The 20301-nt window shown below is 41.2% G+C and overlaps 1 protein-coding gene, 1 long non-coding RNA gene and 1 pseudogene across 9 annotated transcripts in view; 2 read left to right on the plus strand and 1 right to left on the minus strand.

Moving 5' to 3' along the window:
* The window catches only part of LOC119187871 (vesicle-associated membrane protein 4), a 64798-nt gene extending 44497 nt beyond the window's left edge, over nucleotides 1-20301 (minus strand). For 2 of the 8 annotated variants that reach the window (XM_037435976.2, XM_037435971.2), the window contains exons 1-3: nucleotides 20146-20299; nucleotides 10104-10194; nucleotides 8670-8713 (exon numbers count right to left, since the gene is read on the minus strand). In XM_037435976.2, coding sequence (XP_037291873.1) covers nucleotides 8670-8713; nucleotides 10104-10169 — 110 coding nt within the window. In that variant the 5' untranslated portion in view covers nucleotides 10170-10194; nucleotides 20146-20299. Of the gene's footprint in view, nucleotides 1-8669; nucleotides 8714-10103; nucleotides 10195-12251; nucleotides 12786-16166; nucleotides 16303-19996; nucleotides 20018-20145 lie in introns of those variants that run through there. The other 6 variants (XM_075878793.1, XM_037435974.2, XM_037435973.2 and 3 more) reach the window with 6 other exon arrangements.
* On the plus strand, nucleotides 3803-4953 carry LOC142776015 (protein GVQW3-like; annotated as a pseudogene).
* LOC119187872 (uncharacterized) lies at nucleotides 12829-14079 on the plus strand. Its single transcript, XR_005111918.2, has 2 exons — nucleotides 12829-13034; nucleotides 13952-14079. It is a non-coding gene; the product is annotated as an uncharacterized LOC119187872 (long non-coding RNA).

The following is a 20301-nucleotide window of genomic DNA, read 5'->3' on the forward strand; positions in this document are numbered from 1 at the left end:
CTTGCAGTACTCCTGAACATGAAATTAGGCCACTGCTTCTCACTTTACTATGGATATCCCCAAGTTTGCAAAGTCCAGTCAGCTCAAGTTTTCTAATACCCCTTTCACACGGCCACCAACAAACTCCGTTGAACACCGTCAACGTAAAACTCCCCAAGGGAGTTCAATGGAGATGAAGTTGAGGCAGTGTTACACAGCAATCACAAGGTTGCAATAGTTGCCGCGAGGGGCCCAGCCGGCACTGTTTGATTTTTGCAGAAGTATCTCAATTTCATCTCCGGTTGCTTTTTCTGTGAATTTTCGTTATGCGGTATTGGCAAAAACACACTTTTATGTAGGTCTGAAGTGAACAAAGCATTAAAAACTATTTGAAATGAGAACACATTCCCTAAATGTAGCGATGCTGGCAGCGACGCTAGCCACAGTGTGCCTAGCACTACACTTGTTTGCAATCACGCCGGGCTCGACTAGTTTGTGTACGAAAGTTATTGTGTTTCCTGGCCTTGTAAGCGCACATTTCGTCTTCTGCCTACAGTGCTTGACGATGATGCAGTGCTGTCAATTATTCCTTTCATGAGAAAACGCAAACATGGCAAAAACAACTGCACGCACGGACAAAATATCACGTCCCGACTCGCAAGGCACGGTGTGGAAGGCATCGTTGAGGAGAGTAGCTGCACTCTGGTGGGTGTATGTCAAGAAACACACGTTGTGAATGAGTACTGCAACGAAAGAACATTGAATATTCCCCAAATGTACTATTGTTGTCACTGCGTCAATTTAGAGCTCGAATGTTTTTTTGTTTTGTTTTTTTCGACCTGCAGACTACTGGGGACGAGAGCGCCTCGTTCCGCTGCAAAGTGAGATCGCCGAACTTCCTTTGCAAAATGCTTCGTTTACCTTTGTTAGCATAAGGGTAGCTGTGTGACATGGAACACATCTCTGTTGTCGTAAGGACGAGGAAGTTAAACGGTGTTCACCAGTGCCCGTGTGACAGGGGTATAACACTTCTCAGGAATTAAATTGCTATTTTTGTAAATGACTACGGCCTTCCCTGATGCTTTATTAAAATACTGGAAACACAAGCTGTCTAAAAGCACTCTATTTACTTTGCAGAAATTAGGGCAGATTCACCCTGCACGAGGAAGTGCAGAGCTGGGCAGCCTTCATTGTTTCTCTTCAGTATTCTCTTTTTTTTCATCTCTCTTTAGTTTTCTGTTTCCATTTCTTAGTATTCTTCCTTTCGTTTCTATTTTTCTTTATATTTCTTTCTTTCATTTCTCTCTCTTGCTATCTTTTTTTTATTTTTTTCTATTTTTATACGTAGTTCTGCCTGCATTATGCAACGCAAAGACAGAATGTGACAGCCCAGGCCCCATAAGTGCTCCAAACTTATCACCATCATCAAAGCACTTCGAGAACAAGAGGAAGAAGACTTTTTTTGGTGCGAGCACGCGCTCATTATGTAACAGATGGCTATGTAGTTTTTGCCTGTGTTACACCAAGCAATGAAAGCATTGAACTGCATACGACAGCCAGGGCCCCCAATGTGATCCACACTTAAAAGAAAGAGTTTGATTACAATTGCGCTTTTAGTACAGCTTAGCCCTTCAATGTGTAGAGAAATGTGTGCTGTGGTTCTTTATGTAGAGAGTCTTTAGTGGGCCGATAATAATACAAAGGTTTTATAACTGGTCTTTTGTTCTTGTTAATTAATGCATGCTCAAAAAATTTATGGTGATGGGAGAGGGGGAGCTCATATTTACATTTGACAAGCTGTTTGACGTGTACAGTTTCCAAGATTGAGAAGCCCAACAGAGACATACAGCGATACTGAGACACCATGCTTTCTCAGCAAAGTGGTAGTCACTGTACAGCATGTGGCATTGTTGATGAAGTCAGCCCATTGTATGGCTTAAAACACTGACACCCTGCATGAAATGTTTTAGAAATAAACTAGAACAAATAGCACTATAAATTTAAAAAAATACAAATCAAATAAACAGCTGGTTCTACAAGCAAGTACTGAATTACTGTAATTTAATACAGTCCGTCAAGTAAGACTGTCACCTAAAAACAGCTATAGGCCATTATTACTTTTTTCCAACTGCAACCACAGCAGTTGGAAACTATTTTACTGAGCTCAATACAGTTATCTGCCAGTATGATCAAGTACTAACAGAAAACTAACACAGTAAGTTTCGCACTATGAACGAGCTAAAATCTAACACAATAAGTTTGGCAGTAAAGGTGAGTTGAAATTCTTTGGAAGGCTTGTGCCCAGCAACTACTTTGACTACATGGTGCCTTCCTGTCTACTGCGATGACCACTTCAAATTCCAGGGGTAACGTATGGATTTCGAGCCCCTGCCGCCTTGTTTCTTACAAAAAGAACACGGAAACAATGTCTCGGCAAAAATATTGAAATTTTTGCCAATATGCAGCAGGATGTAGCAGGTTTCGCCTCTTGGCATCGCTATCACATCACTGCATGTACCAAACAGCATTTTTCATCTTTGTACATGCCTAGAATGCCTGTGCTGTAAAAAACAAAATTACTGTCTATTGGAATAGCTTACAATGATCTGCAAAGTGACTGGCTCTCCGTAATGTATACTGGCCTGCACACAGTACTCCTTCAATTTATCATTGACACAATGATTGGTATGGCAGATGTAGCATTGATCACATGACAATGGGATGCAGTTAACTATCTCTTTGTTGCACTTGACAATAGGGGTGACATGCATTCTTTTAGTGCTCGTGGGACCTTCGTTCTCACAGTTGTTGGCTACCCAGCACTTGCAGGCGAGCTTTTCCAGCGTAGGAAAGAGCACAAGAACACCATACTTGGGGCTGTCTTTTTGAGGCAGCACAAAATGCAGCAGACATAAGACCTAACAACAGGTCATTTATCTGGTTTAGTCCGGATATGCTTTTATTGGCCCTTCGGACATAACCGCCTTAAAAGATCCCTGCAACACTTCTTCAAGGAATTACTGAATGGCTTAATTAAAAAGGCTTACTGCCTCACAAATAGAGTGCTGCAAAAATTTTGAAAATCCGTCAAGTACAAGTGAAGTTACAGAAATTCGCCGCATGCTTCAAGCACTTAATCTCTCTTTACATACTAGCAAGCATGCTGAAAGCTACACAGAGAGGAATGACAAGGGGGCAAGAAGATGCGTCACTTCGTAAGCATACGTCATGACCTTGAGCACTTTTTTTTGCTTTTTTTTTTCTCGGTCATACCTTATCTTTAGTGCAATTTCAAGCACACTAGCGAACACAGGCAGCATTTCGCTGCTGATACGATAACTATGCAGCTCATGATGCTCAAATCAGCCAATGGCCGTGAACTTCAGGATTATGGCTTGGTAATTTGGGTTTATGGCATCACTTCTTCAAAGAAAAGAGAACGATTTCTAGCTTACTTTGAGAATTAATTGTAAATTTCAGGCTGCATGCTGCACTATATTGTTTCACTCGCATGTTCTCAGGAACCACAACTACTGATCGGCAGAGTTAAGTGACCATGCTGAAAAAAAGTTGCGAAGCCCCTTAAGGAGGCCCTCCATGACAGTGACCATGATGTACGAGGTCTGCTAGAAAAGTATCCGACCTTATTTCTTTTTTGCGAGAACCTGATGGAATTGAAACAAGTGCGCTTGCATCAGCCGACCTTGAACCTTCATGTGCATGCCTGAATTTTTTCTCGACTGCCAGTAGCGTCAGTCACTGGGATGCAGCATTTGAGTGAGGTAGTGCGCAGTGCTCTCGCTGGCTTTTCATTGCAAGGAATATGACGGAGCGACTGGAGTAGCGCTACTGCATCAAATTTTGCCAGAAACTGGGTGACAGACAAGTGGAAACCATTCATAATATCAAGACGGCTTTCGGTTACGAGGCTATGAGCCGCACACAGATTAAGCAGTGGTACAACCAGTTTAAAGACGGCCGCACATCGGTGGAAAGCGAGCCCCGGTCTGGTCCGCCATCAACATGCCAAAATGACCAGGTCATTGTCGAAGTGAACACTTTGGGGGTGCGGGACCATCGTGTGACTGTCCAGAAAATCGCAGAAGAGGTGGGCATCAGAACTTTCTCTGCACATTCCATTATAACCGAAGATTTAGCTATGAAGAGAGTTGCGATGAAATTTGGGTCGAAACTGCTCATGTTGGACCAAAAGCAACATCATGTTGAAGTCTCACTGGACATGCTGGATTTCAGAAGCAGTGACCCCAACTCCATGAACACCATTATCACTGGTGACGAGTCTTGGTTGTACAGGTACGACCCGGAAACCAAATACCAGTTGTCACAGTGGAAGCATTCCACGTCACTGAGACCAAAGAAGGTCCGCCAAGTGCACAGCAAAGTCAAAGTGATGCTGAGTGCTTTTTTTGAGTGCCGTGGTGTGGTACATCAAGAGTAGGCACCACAGCCTCAAACAATCACCAAAGAGTAATATAAAGATGTCCTCCATTGCCTTCGTGACGCTGTGCGGAAGAAGAGACCAGAGTTGTGGTCAACAGGACACTGGCGCATTCCTCACGACGATGCTCCTGCACTTTCCTCGCACTTGGTTCAGACTTTTTTCATGAAAAGCCAAGCTCTTGTAGTTCAACATGCTTGTTACTCTCCTGATATGGCTCTGCGACTTCTGGCTGTTTCCCAAATTCAAGAGGACATTAAAGGGAGAGCGATTTCAGACAAGGGAGGACATTATGGCTGCAACAACAGCTGAGCTAAACTCCATTCCGAAAGAGGTCTTTTGAAAATGCTTCCAACAATAGCAGCACCGCTGGGAGAAGTGTGTGGTGTCCCAAGGGAACTACTTTGAAGGAGATTAGGTTTCCAATGCTCCAATTATGCCAGTTTTTTTTTCTTTCACGAAAGATGGGATACTTTTCTAAAAGACCTTATACTACAGTACATTGGGCTAGTTGGTCTTGCATTTCAACAAGGTCGAATCGTCGTAAATGAATATGGGTATATACAAAGAGACAACCCAGAATGTCAGGTGCCCTTCCTTGTCTGCCTCTGTCTTTGATGTTCCTCTTCAATTATGCTTATTTGGCTTTGTTAAAAAAATGTGGCTGATCTTTTTGGGAATCCATATAACATGAAAGTGAAATGTGCGTTCGCAGAAGTAGTTGAGCGTTCGTTGAGCATTGTTTTGCCGCAAGGGTACAAGAATGAATGCTACAGCAACAAATTACGTCACGCAACGAACGTCAAGCAGCCCGAAACTTTCAGCGCACACCTCAAGCAGAAAGCACCCATGAAATGAGCATTCACATGACGAGCGAAGACAAACAGCTGTCACAGCTCAACACTTAAAGTACGTTGCTCAAACAGAAAGGAAGGCGCACTAAATGAATGCACAGATATACACAGGACGAGGGCGAACGATTGTCACAATTCTCACTTCGTGTGTGAGCAGCGCACTCCTTTCGTAAATGCGGTCGCGGCAGCAAGCGAAGTGACGTTTGTGCTCTCTTTAACTATTATACCTTCGAAGCAAACTTGCTGTTGAAGCACAAGAGGTGCAAAGTGCCCAAATCCCGAAATAAGCACGCGCACGAGTGAGCCACCACAATAGAGAACATCTATGTGAATTTTGACCATGCCATGTGAAGACACGCACGCATACGCAACACGCGGGGTGGCGCGGCACGACGACCTTTAGAGCGCACATGCCCAACGTGCGCCTGTCATGCCATCTGGCTACTGATGACAAAAAAGCGCTAAAGTTGATGAGCTCTGAGGACCGCTAATGGTACATGGTATAAATAAATGGCTTGCCGTCAACAAGTTGGAGAAGTTTCGCTCGGTGGCTTAGTGGGTAGCATCCCTCGCTGAAAACCGCGAGGTTGCAGGTTCGAATCCCTACTGCAGAACTTTACCTTCTTGTTTTTTTCTTTGCAATCAGTCGGTATATATTTTACAACGTTATATCCATGATGTGAATACGTCAATGAAGCTGTGATGGACCCCAGCATAAAACGCTTTCAAGTATTGCCTTTATTGCCTTTCAAAAGAAAGGCAATAATGTGCTGTAGCAAATCGTTTTCCCACAAATGTTTGACTTGCTATTGCAAGCTAAGCACCAGCCAGTGTTTGTATAACTTGTTGAGGACTGAGTGAGTATAGCTGGTAGCAATGCAACACTTGGCTACTTTCAAATGAGCCTAATTGCAATTAAAAATACGCTTTTTTTGACAACCCTTAATACTTTCAGCACACATTTTCCCAGGGATTGGCTGAAGACAAGAAACTGTAAATCCTCATAAGCAGTCATCTTAAATGCAAAATTAAGACCTGGAGCACATATTTCAAACATATCAAGAATAGTACTAACAACTGTTTGAAACTCTGTGAACATCCTGAAATCACAAACTACGACGTTGCCGTTGACCTATCTAAAATTTCTGGCCACTTTCAAACATACAAGGGCAGTTTCTATGCTCTTGACACAGTGAGCTAAAAACAGACTGCACAAAAACAGTGCAACAAAGGAAGCAACCCGAACTCCATTCTTGTGAAGGAAGGATTCCCAGTGAATGGTGACAAAAGTAGTCAATAAAAGTCTACTCATCTCACTTTTAACAGGGACAATTTCCTCCAAAAGAATGAAGTTTCAATTAGTCCGTGTGTTACAGGCAAGCCATGCAGTTTTATTTTTTCACACACGTGTAAAAAATCAAGAAGAGGAGGACAGGTATGTAAATGTTTTAAATTTTGTACACAAAAGAAAAATATTGTACCATTTGAGTGTAATACTCAGGTGTTATATATTTGTTTTTAAAAAATGCACAAGAAATACACTCATAAGTGTGTTGAAGGAAACAGAAAGATGGGTTTGAAGCCCATTCAAATTATTGTTCTGCCGAATATGTTGCTATAAATGAATTAATAATTGGTAACATAAACATACGTATGTAAAAAGTATTATACTTACATGTCAGTAATATCAGCCTGATTTTATAGACCAAATGAAATTTGTGCATGCTCCGTACTTATTGCCTTTTTTTTTAAATATCTGAAGATGTTTTGATGTTTTACACTCAGTTCTATACTAGAAGAATGTCTCTTTTTTTTTCGCACATTCGTTTTCAACTTTATAAAATGAACAAATAAAATTATTAATTACTGTGAGAGGAGAGCCTAATTTAACCCTGAATCTAGGGGCCTGCTGCCATGCTGGGACAGGGAAGGAGTACCTGCCCTTGGCATCACGTGCCAAGATATCCCGAAATTGACAGTGACGATCCGTACATATAATGACAGAACAAAAGCCTTGTCTTGAGATGAGTGTTGCCGTGCAATAATTTGCTATGCGGTGGCCGTCCAACATCACGCGCTCAAGTATACACACTCCCCAGCTATCTGGGCAATCAGGCGATATATCCATATACAAGGTGTCCCAAACATCCTGCAGCAGGATTTCAGAAAAAAGGAACCGCGTTGCATGCAGTAAAGCTAGTACATATTATTACCAGTAGACTGAAGTACCCACCACAAATTTTTTCCATTAATGAGGTTTCATTCAGTAGATATATATATATTTATAACTTGTCAAGCAGTCAACTATTCATCCAAATGCCAATGAGGCATATGTAGTGCTGTTAAAGTGACTACCGAGTGTGCTATTTTCAACAATGCACTAATTGCGTGGTCATTTTTTCCGGCTGATAAAGAAAGCCAGCAAAATATGAACAGCGCACCAGCCACATTATCAATGGGAATAGTCTGCCATAAAATATCGATACTGACAATGAGCGCGAAAAATCAGTGTGAAATTTTGATGCGTGTTATTTTTGTCAGACTTGTACTCTAAACAACGTGCGAAACACTGTCTCTGGCAACGGACAACAGTCAAAGTGGTTGCTTTCAGTAAGTATATTTAAAGGCACTGCTTTCTTTTGAGGGTGAGAGCATAGTCATGTGTTTTTTTTTTTAATATTTTGCAGGCTTGCTTTACCAGCTGAAAAAAAAAAGCATGCAATGAGTAGACTGTTGAAAATAGCGCAGTTAGATGTCATTTGAAAATGCCTGCATATGCCTCATTGACATTTTGAGAATTGTGTGAGTACTTGTCAAGTTAGATATAATTATGACCAATAAATTAAATCTCATTTTAAAAATTAGTGGCAGTTACTTCAGTCAACTGGGAACAAGATGCATCAGGTTTGCTTCGTGTATCACCATTCCTCCTTTTTTTTTTTAATCATGCTGCATGATATTTTAGACACCCTGCATATTGTAATATTAGCTGGACAGAGCTAAACCCCTGTCTGTAGCCCTCCGAATAAAATTTCTTGCTTGGATTTGATCAAAAACTTCATGATTTGCACACCTGTTAGGCTAAGGCTGCAAATTAATGCAAACATTAAATCCATTGAGCTAAAGATCACTGTTACCAACTCCACTATGATGGAGGTACCTCAAAAGATGTGGAACTGCGCTAATAACATGTGTACAGCCTAGCTGTTAGTAGCTGCAGATTCAAGTCAACACTTGTGCACTCAGCACAATCTTTTTTCTGCACAAATATTTTTTAATAAGGCATGATCAATGCTGTCACTAGAGATGCATTACCCATCACAGAAAGTTTCCATCATGCCACAAAGTAATAAGAATATCAAACTGGCAATACATACTTCAGGAAAAAATCTTCATCTTCTTCATCTTGCAATAGCTTTTCCTGTAAAGTGAGAGGTTCATGAATGACAAACTAATAAATATTACTGCAAATAAAAAAGTGCACGTTCTGTGCTCATTTCCTTCTGGTGTCAAATATTTTCTGTCCAACAAAGTTAAACTCTCACCCTATTTCTCACATCTTCTGAATCAAAAGCATTCAGCTACACAACTGATTGAAGGAGTACTGACACGAATTTGAAATATATTTAGATTGTGGGTCTAAATAAAACACTAGTGTCAAGAACTCTAAAAAGAGTGCTGTGGTGTCTGGAAATGCATCCAATATATTTTTTAATATCACCACCATAAAAAAACACTTTCAATTTCAATATCAAAGAAGCGGCTCGTTAGCGACACGTCAATGCAATGTGACTTCACGGAGAGACAGCAACATGTGACATACTAGCCGCACATCTCATCATCTCGTGGTGCACGAAAATGACGATGAGTGCATTATCGTCCAGTGACCCCGGCAGTTGATTTCTGTAATTTAGGCTGCTGCAGGACTCAGATTTCAGAAACTCGGTGAAACTGTGTTGACACACCGGGATAATGACCATTGCAGTGAGGCTGGCTTCCTGATGATGAGCGATGAAATCGGCAAAAACCAAAGCATATGAAATATTTTATACGCTTTGTCTGCCTCCAGTGTGTAGAGGCTATAAACACGCGACACCAATAGAACGAGAAATGTCCTTTTTACGGCGTCTGAAAATAGCATCAGTATTCCCTTCAAAATTTTCAATTCTTTCATAAATTATGGCAATTTTTTTTCCAGAAGACTAAAAAATGTGGACTCCATGCAAGGACCAAACAGCACAGGTGACACCAAAAAATTTCCCCAATGGGGGTACAGCTACAATGTCTCAGAGAGATTCTAGAAGGGTGGATGGTGACCCTGAAGAAACATGCTATAGGGCCAGCTTTTCTGGAAAGAATGGAGGGGGCAATGGAGGGGCAAGTTAAAATGTCAGAAAGCAGTTGCTCCACCTAGGACCCCCCCCCCCCCCCAGTGCTGTTGCTTCTCCTCTACAGGTATGACATATCTGAGAACATCAGATACTTAAACTATTGTGTACTTTGAAAGTGCTTATCTAGACATCTGGAAAGTACATCTGATGGAAAACATTGTAAAAAAATGAAAGATGTGAACCAGTTGCATGCTGCCCAGATATATAGGTCACAACTAATCAAACTGAAAAACTTTACATAGTATTACACCAACTCATAGCACATATCCAATCAGGAGTGCTTCAAGATAAGTAGGGCAATTTTTGTTCTCATCATGCTATCAGTACTTTTCCTGCTAATGCAAGATATCTTGGCAAGTAAAATGGTAGTTTCTGACCAGGGTAAATACAATGGCAACAAGTACAAAAAAAGAAACTTACCTTTTCAGGCTCAGCAGCCTCTGTGACATCTTCTTCAGAGAGATATCGTCTAAACTTTGGCGGCATTTTCACTGATATTCTGAGGTTAATACTGAAAAAAATACAGAATCAGTAGTTAAAACACACAAAATGCTTTATGCAATAAACTACACCTGATGCACAACAGATAATGAGGCAACAGTTAATGGAGCCAATAAAAGCATAGAAGACAATAAAGATACTTAACTGAAGTATCGTAATAATGCACTACACAAAAAATCAACTAAAATAGATGAAATAACAACTCACCACCTGTGGAAATCAAACCCACAAAACTTCACACTATGCAAGCAATGATCAACAAAATGAGCGACAGCTGGGGTAGCTGCCATGTGCACATTTTTTTATTATTTCAGTGTTGTAGCCCTGGGAGTACTAGCCAATAGAACTCATGACCATGGCACCGAACACAGCAGACAACTGCCATCCAGATGAGCGATTTGCCAAACCAGCAATATTTTTAGCCACCTAACATGTTCGTGTGTCTGTAGCATTACAACCATTTTGCAAATACAGACTGAACTTGGCAGGAATTGTTAGCACTTACAAAACTACATTTATGTGTTGTATGAAAAAGTAAATGCACGATATCAAGACCCAGTATCGTGCATTCATTCACTTCCTTGGAATATATCCCTAGCTAATTAATGGGTGCAACAGCGCTGTTTGGCATGAACTAATGCATGCCAGTAAATATTGCTCCCATATGTACTGTGCTAAAAATAGAAACGCACATAAAATAAAAAGAAAACAACCAATGACTACTTACTATACAGGCACATACTTTTACATCATAATGGCATGACAAATGATAACAAAAGCCTGAAACTGTAAAAAGTAAGCATAAACTTTATTAAGTGCAGAGTACACACTCACTGACTGATGTTTAAAGGCCTACTCAGGCGATTTTTTTTTACCATATCAGGGCAATGGTGCTTTTATGTTCCTGAGACACTTTTGTCATACACCTAATAGCTGAAATGCTCAATGAATTTGGAAATAATTTTTAATTACCAAAAAACCACAATACTGAAACCAAAACTGAATTGAGTGCGCTTTTACGTATGGCGTAACACTTTGCCAGACCCTGCCTGGTAGACTCTGCCGCAGTGGTCTAGTGGCTAAGGTACTCAGCTGCTGACCCGCAAGTTACAGGATTGAATCCCAGCTGCAGCGGCTGCATTTTCAATGGAAGCGAAAATGCTGTGAGCACTCGCGCTCAGATTTAGGTGCACATTAAAGAACCTCAAATAGTACAAATTTCCAAAGCCCTCCACTACGGCGTCTCTCATAATCATATGGTGGTTTTGGGATGTTAAACCCCACATATCAATCAATCATCAATCTGCCTGACTGTGCATAACGCCGCCAGATGGCACTACTTGCCCAGGTTAAAATGTGTAACTGGGAATCCAGATGGTTTCAACGGGCACTCACTGGGATCAACTGGTCCCAGTTGCAGGTCAACTGGTTTCGGCTGGGAATCAAGCAAGAACAGTTGGTCCCAGTAGCAAGTGCTTCCAATTACTAAGTGGTCCCAGTTATAGCTCAACTAGTTTCAGCTGGGAATCAATGGTAACAATTGGTCCCAGTTGAAAGTGGTTCCAGATGGTAGCTGGTTCTAGTTACAGCTAAACTGGATGCCAACAGAGACTATCACCAGTTGAACTGGAAGCTGCTGGTCACAGTTAAGTTCAAACTAAAAGTGCAACATGTTCTGGTTGTACGCTTCTTCACAGTGAAAGATGAAAAAAGTTGAACTCCATTGTGTATGACGTAGAATTGTTGCACCTCAACAAATAAGTTTCATCCAAGGTTTTTTTTTTTTTTTTTTTTTTTTTTTTTTTTTTTTTTTTTGTCTATGCACACGGAAGTGTACCGGACCACTAGCCTAGCAGGACATATAGGACGATAAGAAAATGTGTGTCTCATGATTTGCGAATCTATTACATTTATTTTTTTCCTCATCATCTGTGGGTTGTTTTAACCTAACTGACTCTACTAAAATGATATTATTGCAGAATATTCAGTTGCACAAGTGCGCAAACACATTGCATTCAAATAAACGCTTCTTTAGCTTCAGTAATTTCAACTGTATTAAGCTGTTACCAATATTTTTACGTTCATCGCAGTGACAATACGCAGCCGAAATGGTCCCAATCGACGTCAGGTTGTAATATCGCCGAATTAATTCGCAGCGAGCATGCCTGCTTTCCTGCTTGACAGCCCTCTGTGCTGCACAGGCGCATTACTTCCGTACAACAAGAACAAAAAAAAACAGTGCCGAGCCTGTAGCTACCACGGCCAAGACTGCCGATATCCTATAATGCTGCAAACTCCAGCGCTAACGTGGATCGTACAACACCACAAACGGTGTTTTACCACAGACATCTACCACTGTCTCCCGCTTTCTTTCTCATGTTCTACCTGAATGGCCGGCAGCCGTCACTGTAGTTGCGTATCTAATCTTACGCTCAAATACTAAATAAAAAAGGAAAGTATAATCACTCTTAAATACAAAATAAACCAAAATAATCTCTTAAGCACACATTTTGCAATTTTCAATGAACAGTGTAACAGGCGCACAGGCAGAAAAATTTTTAACACAGTGACAAGCAGTTTCGTACAGCACATGTGGCGAGGGCTAGCTACCATGCCATGGATAGGCCCGGAAGCGCGACACAGTTATGTTGTTCTTGATGAAGAACGAGGAGTCATGGCACGCATAATTGAAGTATTTTGATCAGTGCTTGACAGTTTCATCTCTGGAAGACTTTACGATTTCAGGCGATCGTCGAATGAGTGTGTTAGCCTGTGACAAGACGAATATGTGGATCCATTGTGTTCGGAATGCCATGCTGGCTGCCTTGTCTGCAATGCAGCCATTTGAAGGTAATTAATCTCTTTTGCTTCGAGTAAGTAAAGATGTAGATATAATATAACGCAACACAGAGTGTTTTGCGAGTGGAGATGATGGAACATTGCCTTGTAAACAATGCTTTAGACTCTGCAGAATCGCGGTCATTTGTTTTGGAGCATGATAAAATAAGAGTGTCGATCGCGCAATACTCGTGTTGAACAGCATGCTAAATAACTATTACTTATGCCAGCTTGTAGCTCTATCCGAAGTACTATAAAAGGGCACGTATTTGCTCGGTGATTAAATATCCCCGAATCTGTTGTCTGTGTGTGAGCTTCAGCTTTACTGTCCAATGCCTCTTTTTTTTTTTTTGGCCCCGTAGATAAGCTCGACGGTTTAAAAATCAGAATACACCAAGACGTGATCTCTACAGATAGTTAAATTAATGTATAGTGACATATATGAAAATTCTCAAGAGAATTAGAATTTCGAATTATATGTTACATGAGTTAATTGTGTCAATAATTGCTGTGTAAGGTTGTAAATTATGCTGTGGTGCATCTGTACCTTTTACTGATATGTACCCCCCCCCCCAATAGAGGTGTGCCTATTTATTTACAAACGTTGCTGACTGTATGATAGAAAGATTTATAGATAACTACAATCGCATGTTGAAAGGCACAATTGAGCAGAACCCCACTTATGATTGCTTCATAAAAATATCTCACTATGATATAGTCATCAATCGAGTCACGGATTAGGAGGTGTGAATTAAGAGCCACAGTTTCTGCTTACAGGAGACGTCCATAATTGCGACTATAGTACTTGTGTTGGTGGATAGCAATATTTGCTTTACGATTTTCCAATAAGGTGAAATTTAATTTCTGGTAGTATTGCATGCGTAAAGCAGTAATTACAGTTTTGCTAACAGTGTAAATACTTCTTTCAGGTGGTTCTGTACGCAGGAGATCTACGAAATAGCAAGCGTCTGCCACCTGTCCAAGGAAACAATCAAGATGCCTCGCAGCCTCTGTACACTCAATCTGCAAAGTTTCTAATAAATAAGTCCAATTTCAATGCAAAGCTTCCTTGTCTATATGCAGTGCAGGGATCCACTGGCAACTGGAAACAATTGGGACCAGTTCAAGTGGTTTATGGTCAAATTGCCAGTGGGGACCAGTTGACAGTGGATCTCAACTGGGACTGGTTGAAGTGGTTTATGGTCAAATTCCCAGTGGGGACCAGTTGCCAACGGGCCCCAGTTGGAACCCACGTGCAACTGGTCTTCACTGAGAATTTGACCATAAACCACTTGAACTGGTCCCAATTATTCCCAGTTAGAATATTTTCCCCTGGGTGTCCAGGCCGTCCGAGTTTGTGCCGGCGGCTATCCGCTAAAACACTATATTGAAACGGAACTATGCTGTTATGATGAATATATGGCGAATCATGTGCTGCCCACAACGCAACACCACTTACCACCCATTGCATGGCCACTAACATGGAAAAGGAAATGGCACACTCAACAAAGGAAGCGCCGGCCGAACCCACACAATCCACAGCAGACGCCCATTGTGGCACATCAGTTTCATCACTTCCACTTTGCATAAATCAATGTCACACAGACAATGTTGCCATTATTGCTGGCAAGCAAGCTGAGCGCTTGGAGGCAAGCTATAAAATTCATTTGAAAAGAATCTGCGATACTCTCAAGTGCCATGGGTGACTTATGGTATTCCGAGGCTAATTAAGAAACGAAGGCGCGTATTTAAAAGATACAAGAAAACGAAAGGTAAAGTTCATTATAAAAAGCTACAGGAACTAACACGCGAATATAAAGACGCGTCAGAAAATGCAAAGCAGCTCTTCTTCAAATGATTAAATGAAAATATGAGACTAAATCCTAAACCTTTCTGGCAGTATTTAAAGGGTTGTAGGTCTGATACCGTTGGAATAAACAAACTTATTTTCAATGGATGCACTCTTTCCGATGATGCAGAAAAAGCCACGTGCTTAAATAATTACTTTCAATCAGTTTTTCTTCCTAAGTATGCATTGAGCTCACCCTTGCAAGATAGTTCTGTTTCCCTTATGCAACCACTCGAAATTAGTGTAAACGGCATTGAGGCCTTGCTCGGGAATCTTGATGAAAGTAAAGCTACCCGTCCTGATGGTGTTTTTCCAAGAGCTCTAAAACAGTGCGCTCACCCCATTGCGCTTTTCCTTTATCTGATATTTGAAAAATCCTTATATACTGGTCAGCTGCCGCAAGACTGGAAGGTAGCAAATTTAGTCCCGATTCACAAAGCAGGTTCCAAGAAAGGCGTCACAAATTATAGACCTAACTCGCTTACGTCAATATCGTGTAAGATTATTGAACACGTAATACACAAAGCTATAATGAAGCATTTATTGGATTACGAGTTGATAGCGAAGGCTCAACATGGTTTTCGTAAAGGCTTTTCATGTACGACCCAGCTTCTAGAGTTCTATAACAACCTAGTATCTGCAATTGATTTGGGTGGGCAAACAGACTGCATCTTTTTAGACTTCAGCAAAGCCTTCCACACTGTTTCTCATTCTCTCCTCCTTAAAAAATTACGAATACTCAACATAGATGAAAGAATTCTTAAGTGGATCGAGAATTACTTGGCACAACGCCGCCAATGTGTTGTCTTGAGTAGCATTAAGTCAGATTTTCTTGAGGTCACGTCAGGCGTCCCACAGGGATCTGTGTTGGAGCCTTTGCTATTCATAATTTTTATTAATGACATTAACGTAGGCATAAGCTCAAGTATACGACTCTTTGCTGATGATTGCACTTACAGGAAAATCCAGAATGACCATGATATCCTTGAATTACAAGCTGATCTTCAACGTATTCATCAATGGTGTCTTAAATGGCAAATGAATCTAAACACGAATAAGTGCATCCATGTGTGCTTTACAAAAAAGAAAAAAATAATTGATGTAAATTATCATTTAAGTGGAAATAATTTAGACAAAAAATCCAAGTACAAATACTTGGTAGTGTTACTGTCGCATGATTGTTCCTGGAATGCGCATGTTGATTATGTGGTTTCCAAAGCCACAGTAGCATTGTACTATATCCAATGTAATTTGAGATGTGCAGATTCTAGCCTTAGAAGCACGGCTTACCTCACCTGTATTCGACCAATATTAGAATATTCCTGTACTCTTGGGGCCCATCACAAGTAGGTTTGATTAATAAACTAGAAAGAATTCAAAACACAGCAGCCAGGTTTGTCTTGGGTCGGTATGGAAAAAATCACAGTTGTACTGAAATGAAAAAGGAGTTAAACTGGGAGTTGCTGTCGTCCCGTCATAAAGAATTGCGTCTGAAGCTTTTATATAAGATATTTCATAAAAAACGGGAATTCACGGTGACATTTACTTTAAAAAAACCACATTATGTTTCTCAACACACAGACCATGAACACAAAATAAGGCCATGCCGGGCCAGGATGAACCTGTATGCAAATTCATTTTTTGTAAAAACTATTAACTAATGGAATTGTTTGACATCTGTGCAAATGTCCAGAATCAATGAAAATGTATTTTTTTCAACTCTGTAACCCCCCTGCTGTAACGCCTCGAGGCAAAATGGGGATATATAAGAATAAAAAATAAAGAATAAAGCCTGCAATTTGGTATAAACGGCCCAAATGTGCAAATGAACAAGCCTAAAAAGTTTCATTGAGATCCTTTGACCTCAAAAAATCGCCAGAGTTGTCCCTTAAAGGGCCAGTCAAAAGGCTCCTACTTTTTTTACAACAAAAGCTGTTATGAGATCACATCTCGGGTGTCGCGCAGCACCGTAGTCGTCCGCCGCCGCCGGTTTCCGTAACCACATCGCGCGAAATTAGAAAAAAAAGCCTAGTACCAGTAACGTATGCTGTCGGGCTAGTTGGTGTGTAACTGTGCAGAACATCGTTGGCGCAAACTTAAGACGAGCTTCGATTCAATAGAAGTCAGTTGCGAGTGTGCACTTTTCCGAGTCTCTTCTTTTCACGTCTTTTAAGTTTGCGCCAACGATGTTCTGCCTAGTACCAACAACACAGTGAGACTCAAACCCGGGTCCATTGGGCACCAGCCCAGTATTCTACCACTGAGCCCCGCTGGTGCTTGGGACTTGTTGGCAAACTTGCCTTAGGCAGCCTTGATGTCGGCAAAGCAATCGCGTTAATACGACTTGCAGAGCATTTTAAAACAGCGAAAGAACAAGCAGTCATCGCACAATGCAAATAGCGTAAGGAGTGGGTCGTCCAAGGCTCCAACCCATTACAAGAGCTTGTTTTTGTTCAGCTATTAACTGTGGTGCATACCCACTTCATGCATTATTCCTCATCATCATCAGCCACTGCATGAACAATTGGTACATAATTCCTCGCAAAAGTTTAGCAGATACCACGCTTCTCAAAAGAATGACGAAAAATAGCATAGCAACTGCTGACATACTACCCTAAAATTTTCATTATTAATGCCGTAGTGTGCATCAAGCAAGTGTGTTTGCAGCAGTTGCCCAACGAGTGTTTAGAAAAGGGCCGCTCGTCTAGCTTTCGCTGTGACTGTACTGCGCCTTCGGCGGAGACGTGGAGTTTTTTTTTTACACCCCCCGAACAAGCTCGGCAATTCGTAGAGCAGACCACAGCGATTATGTTTTCTGAATACTACAAAGCTGCGTGCCGCGCAGCACCTTTATTTTAAAAACAATTCCCGCGCTCCTTTCCTAGGCCTGACCAATGCTCCTTTCACGCGCAGTGATGCCAACTCGGCAATCGGCGACGTGACGCAGCACGTCGACTGGTGTAAACCAGGTCTCAACAAACAGTAGTGAAGTCAACGAGAGTTCCTCTTCCCACCCACAGCTACGACAGAGCTATTGAATCATACAAGTTGCGGAACTCCCCATAGGCTTCATGTATCAAAATCCAGACTAGCCCAGTTACTAGCCCAGTTTTTAGGAGTCAGCAGATTGTCACGCCACCTGTTGACCAACATACCCACTATTAAATGCATTATTTGTGCTTTGTGCCACTGCTCCCACATAGCGTGACAGTCTGTTCCCAAGAAATTAAACTCCAGAAAAATCAGGCCAACTTCATGTCCTGGTTTTAGAACGCAGTTTTGCTCCAAATCGTTGTTGGCTGCAAATTGAGCGACTGGGCTGCGGAGAACCATTGGCACCGGGTAAACAGTAAACAACCAGGCATTGCAGCTAGCGTGAGTACGTTGAAAACCGATTTAGTTCGCCGATGACGTCAATTGCTGACGTCTTGTCCTGTTCCCGAAGTGGGCGGAGTCACGACGACGGGCTATGCTTTCCCCTTCCTCTGAAGGAGAAGGGTGGCAAGGTAGCACGAAACTTTCAAACCAGTTTAAAGCGATGTTCTAGCCCCTGTAAGTACTTTAATATCGGACGTATTCGCAAAAGTCTTGCGGCAGCATGTTCACGAAATAAAAGTGCAGATATTTCTTTTTATAACAATTTTCGGATCTTGGGGTTGTTTACTAGCCCTTTAAGAGCAGCAGATAACTTACTTCCCATTTGACATGTGTTAGTGAAACCACCCAAAGCTGAATACTTGAAGCTCTCTCTACTATGTAGCCAACATGGTACACTGTAGGCTTTTAGCATGTGCTCCCAAGAAATTTCGTGCTCTTTGGAGCTTATCTAGTCCCGAAATAATAAACGCCCTCACATACTGCATGTCTCTTTTGGCAACGCTGCTCACGGTGCTTCCAGATAAAAAATAGCCTAGGTGTTATCAGTGTTACATACCATTCTTTACAGGAAAGCAGCGAATTCACAGTTTTCATGGAAAAAGTATAAGCAATAGTGACAACTACTGTCTGGTAACAAGGTCCTCCCCAAATAGCAAAGCCTTCCCAAAGTATAAGACATACAAATAGACAACAACCATTCTATCACTGTATACTGTGATGCAAGCTCAAATTATCACCATGTAACAACTATCATCATACATTCACATGGCAACATAGCAACAGAACAATTAAGAGCAGTTGTAAGTTGTCACTCTAGTGTGTATTAAAAGAGCACGTTCCAGCTTAAAATGTATGTTAGAATATGTGACAAAGCACAATAAAGTTTTAGAATATCAAAGCACACTGTAGTGGTATGGTGAATTTTACAGAAAGTTTTCTTTTAGGTATGTGTATATTAGACAACTTACAATACTCCTATGAAATCAATCACGAGGCATAAAATGTAGAGCAAACCAGACACAGGAAATCGACCTATATTTCCTTTACAACACAGATGTGGTAAACTTACACTGTGTTTACTGTACCATCCCTACTGTCACAAATGATCCATATGAAATAGGACTCAACTGATAGCCCCAAAAATTTTTATTGAAAGATATAATTACATAACTCAAAAATGTAAACCTTACCCTCACATTTGTTACACGAGATTTGTATGCTTAAGCAAAGCTATACAGATTTTCAAAATTACTCGCACAATAAAATTTAGATCTCTTTGTACACACACGGTCTTGGTGGACACGTTTGAGCACATGTGAAGCAGCTTTCGGAATAATTTGATTTGCATCAATTTTGCAGCGTTACGAACACACAAGATCACTTACAGATTACTCCAATTTCTTAACAGCCAACGTTACAGCCCCCCTGTTCCGTTTTTCAGTGAGAGCAGGTAATATTTGGCAAATGAAGCGGGGAAGGTTCAATCGTTTTTTTTTTTTTTTTTGCACTAAACTTCGTTCCTATTATGATCAAAAGTGTTACTCGCACTTGCCCACTCAAAAGCTGTTTCACAATGCACAGAACATTTGCTGTTTCATCGGTAGGGAAGAAGAAAACGTATCCAATCTGTTCGTTCCGTGTAGAAAACTATGCATCCGGCAGAGCCTACAGAGGCCATGCAGAACAGCGATACTACAGAATAACACTGCATATTCTGACAGCTAAATGTGTAAAGTAGAAACTATACCACTATATATGACGTTGACAAGACGCTGCCACATTTTCACAGCACGAATAGGTCATAAAACATGAAGCCTTCACGGCAGAAAACGGCACCAGCTGCCCAACTGTGGAGCCCACTGCCTTCATATAAACTGCCACAACAACCCTACTCACCACGAAGTGTAAATTTTGAATTTCACATACCACGATCTTTGCAAGAAAGTGCGCTTCACAAATAAAACAGAACAAATTACAGCACCCACTTATTCCTGCGCTTTTTTGACAGCTTCCAGCGCAGAGAGCTGGGTAGGTTGCAGCCAACTTTGAGAA

The sequence above is a fragment of the Rhipicephalus microplus genome, chromosome X (assembly GCF_043290135.1).
Source record: "Rhipicephalus microplus isolate Deutch F79 chromosome X, USDA_Rmic, whole genome shotgun sequence".
In the NCBI taxonomy this organism is placed as follows: Eukaryota; Metazoa; Arthropoda; class Arachnida; order Ixodida; family Ixodidae; genus Rhipicephalus; species Rhipicephalus microplus.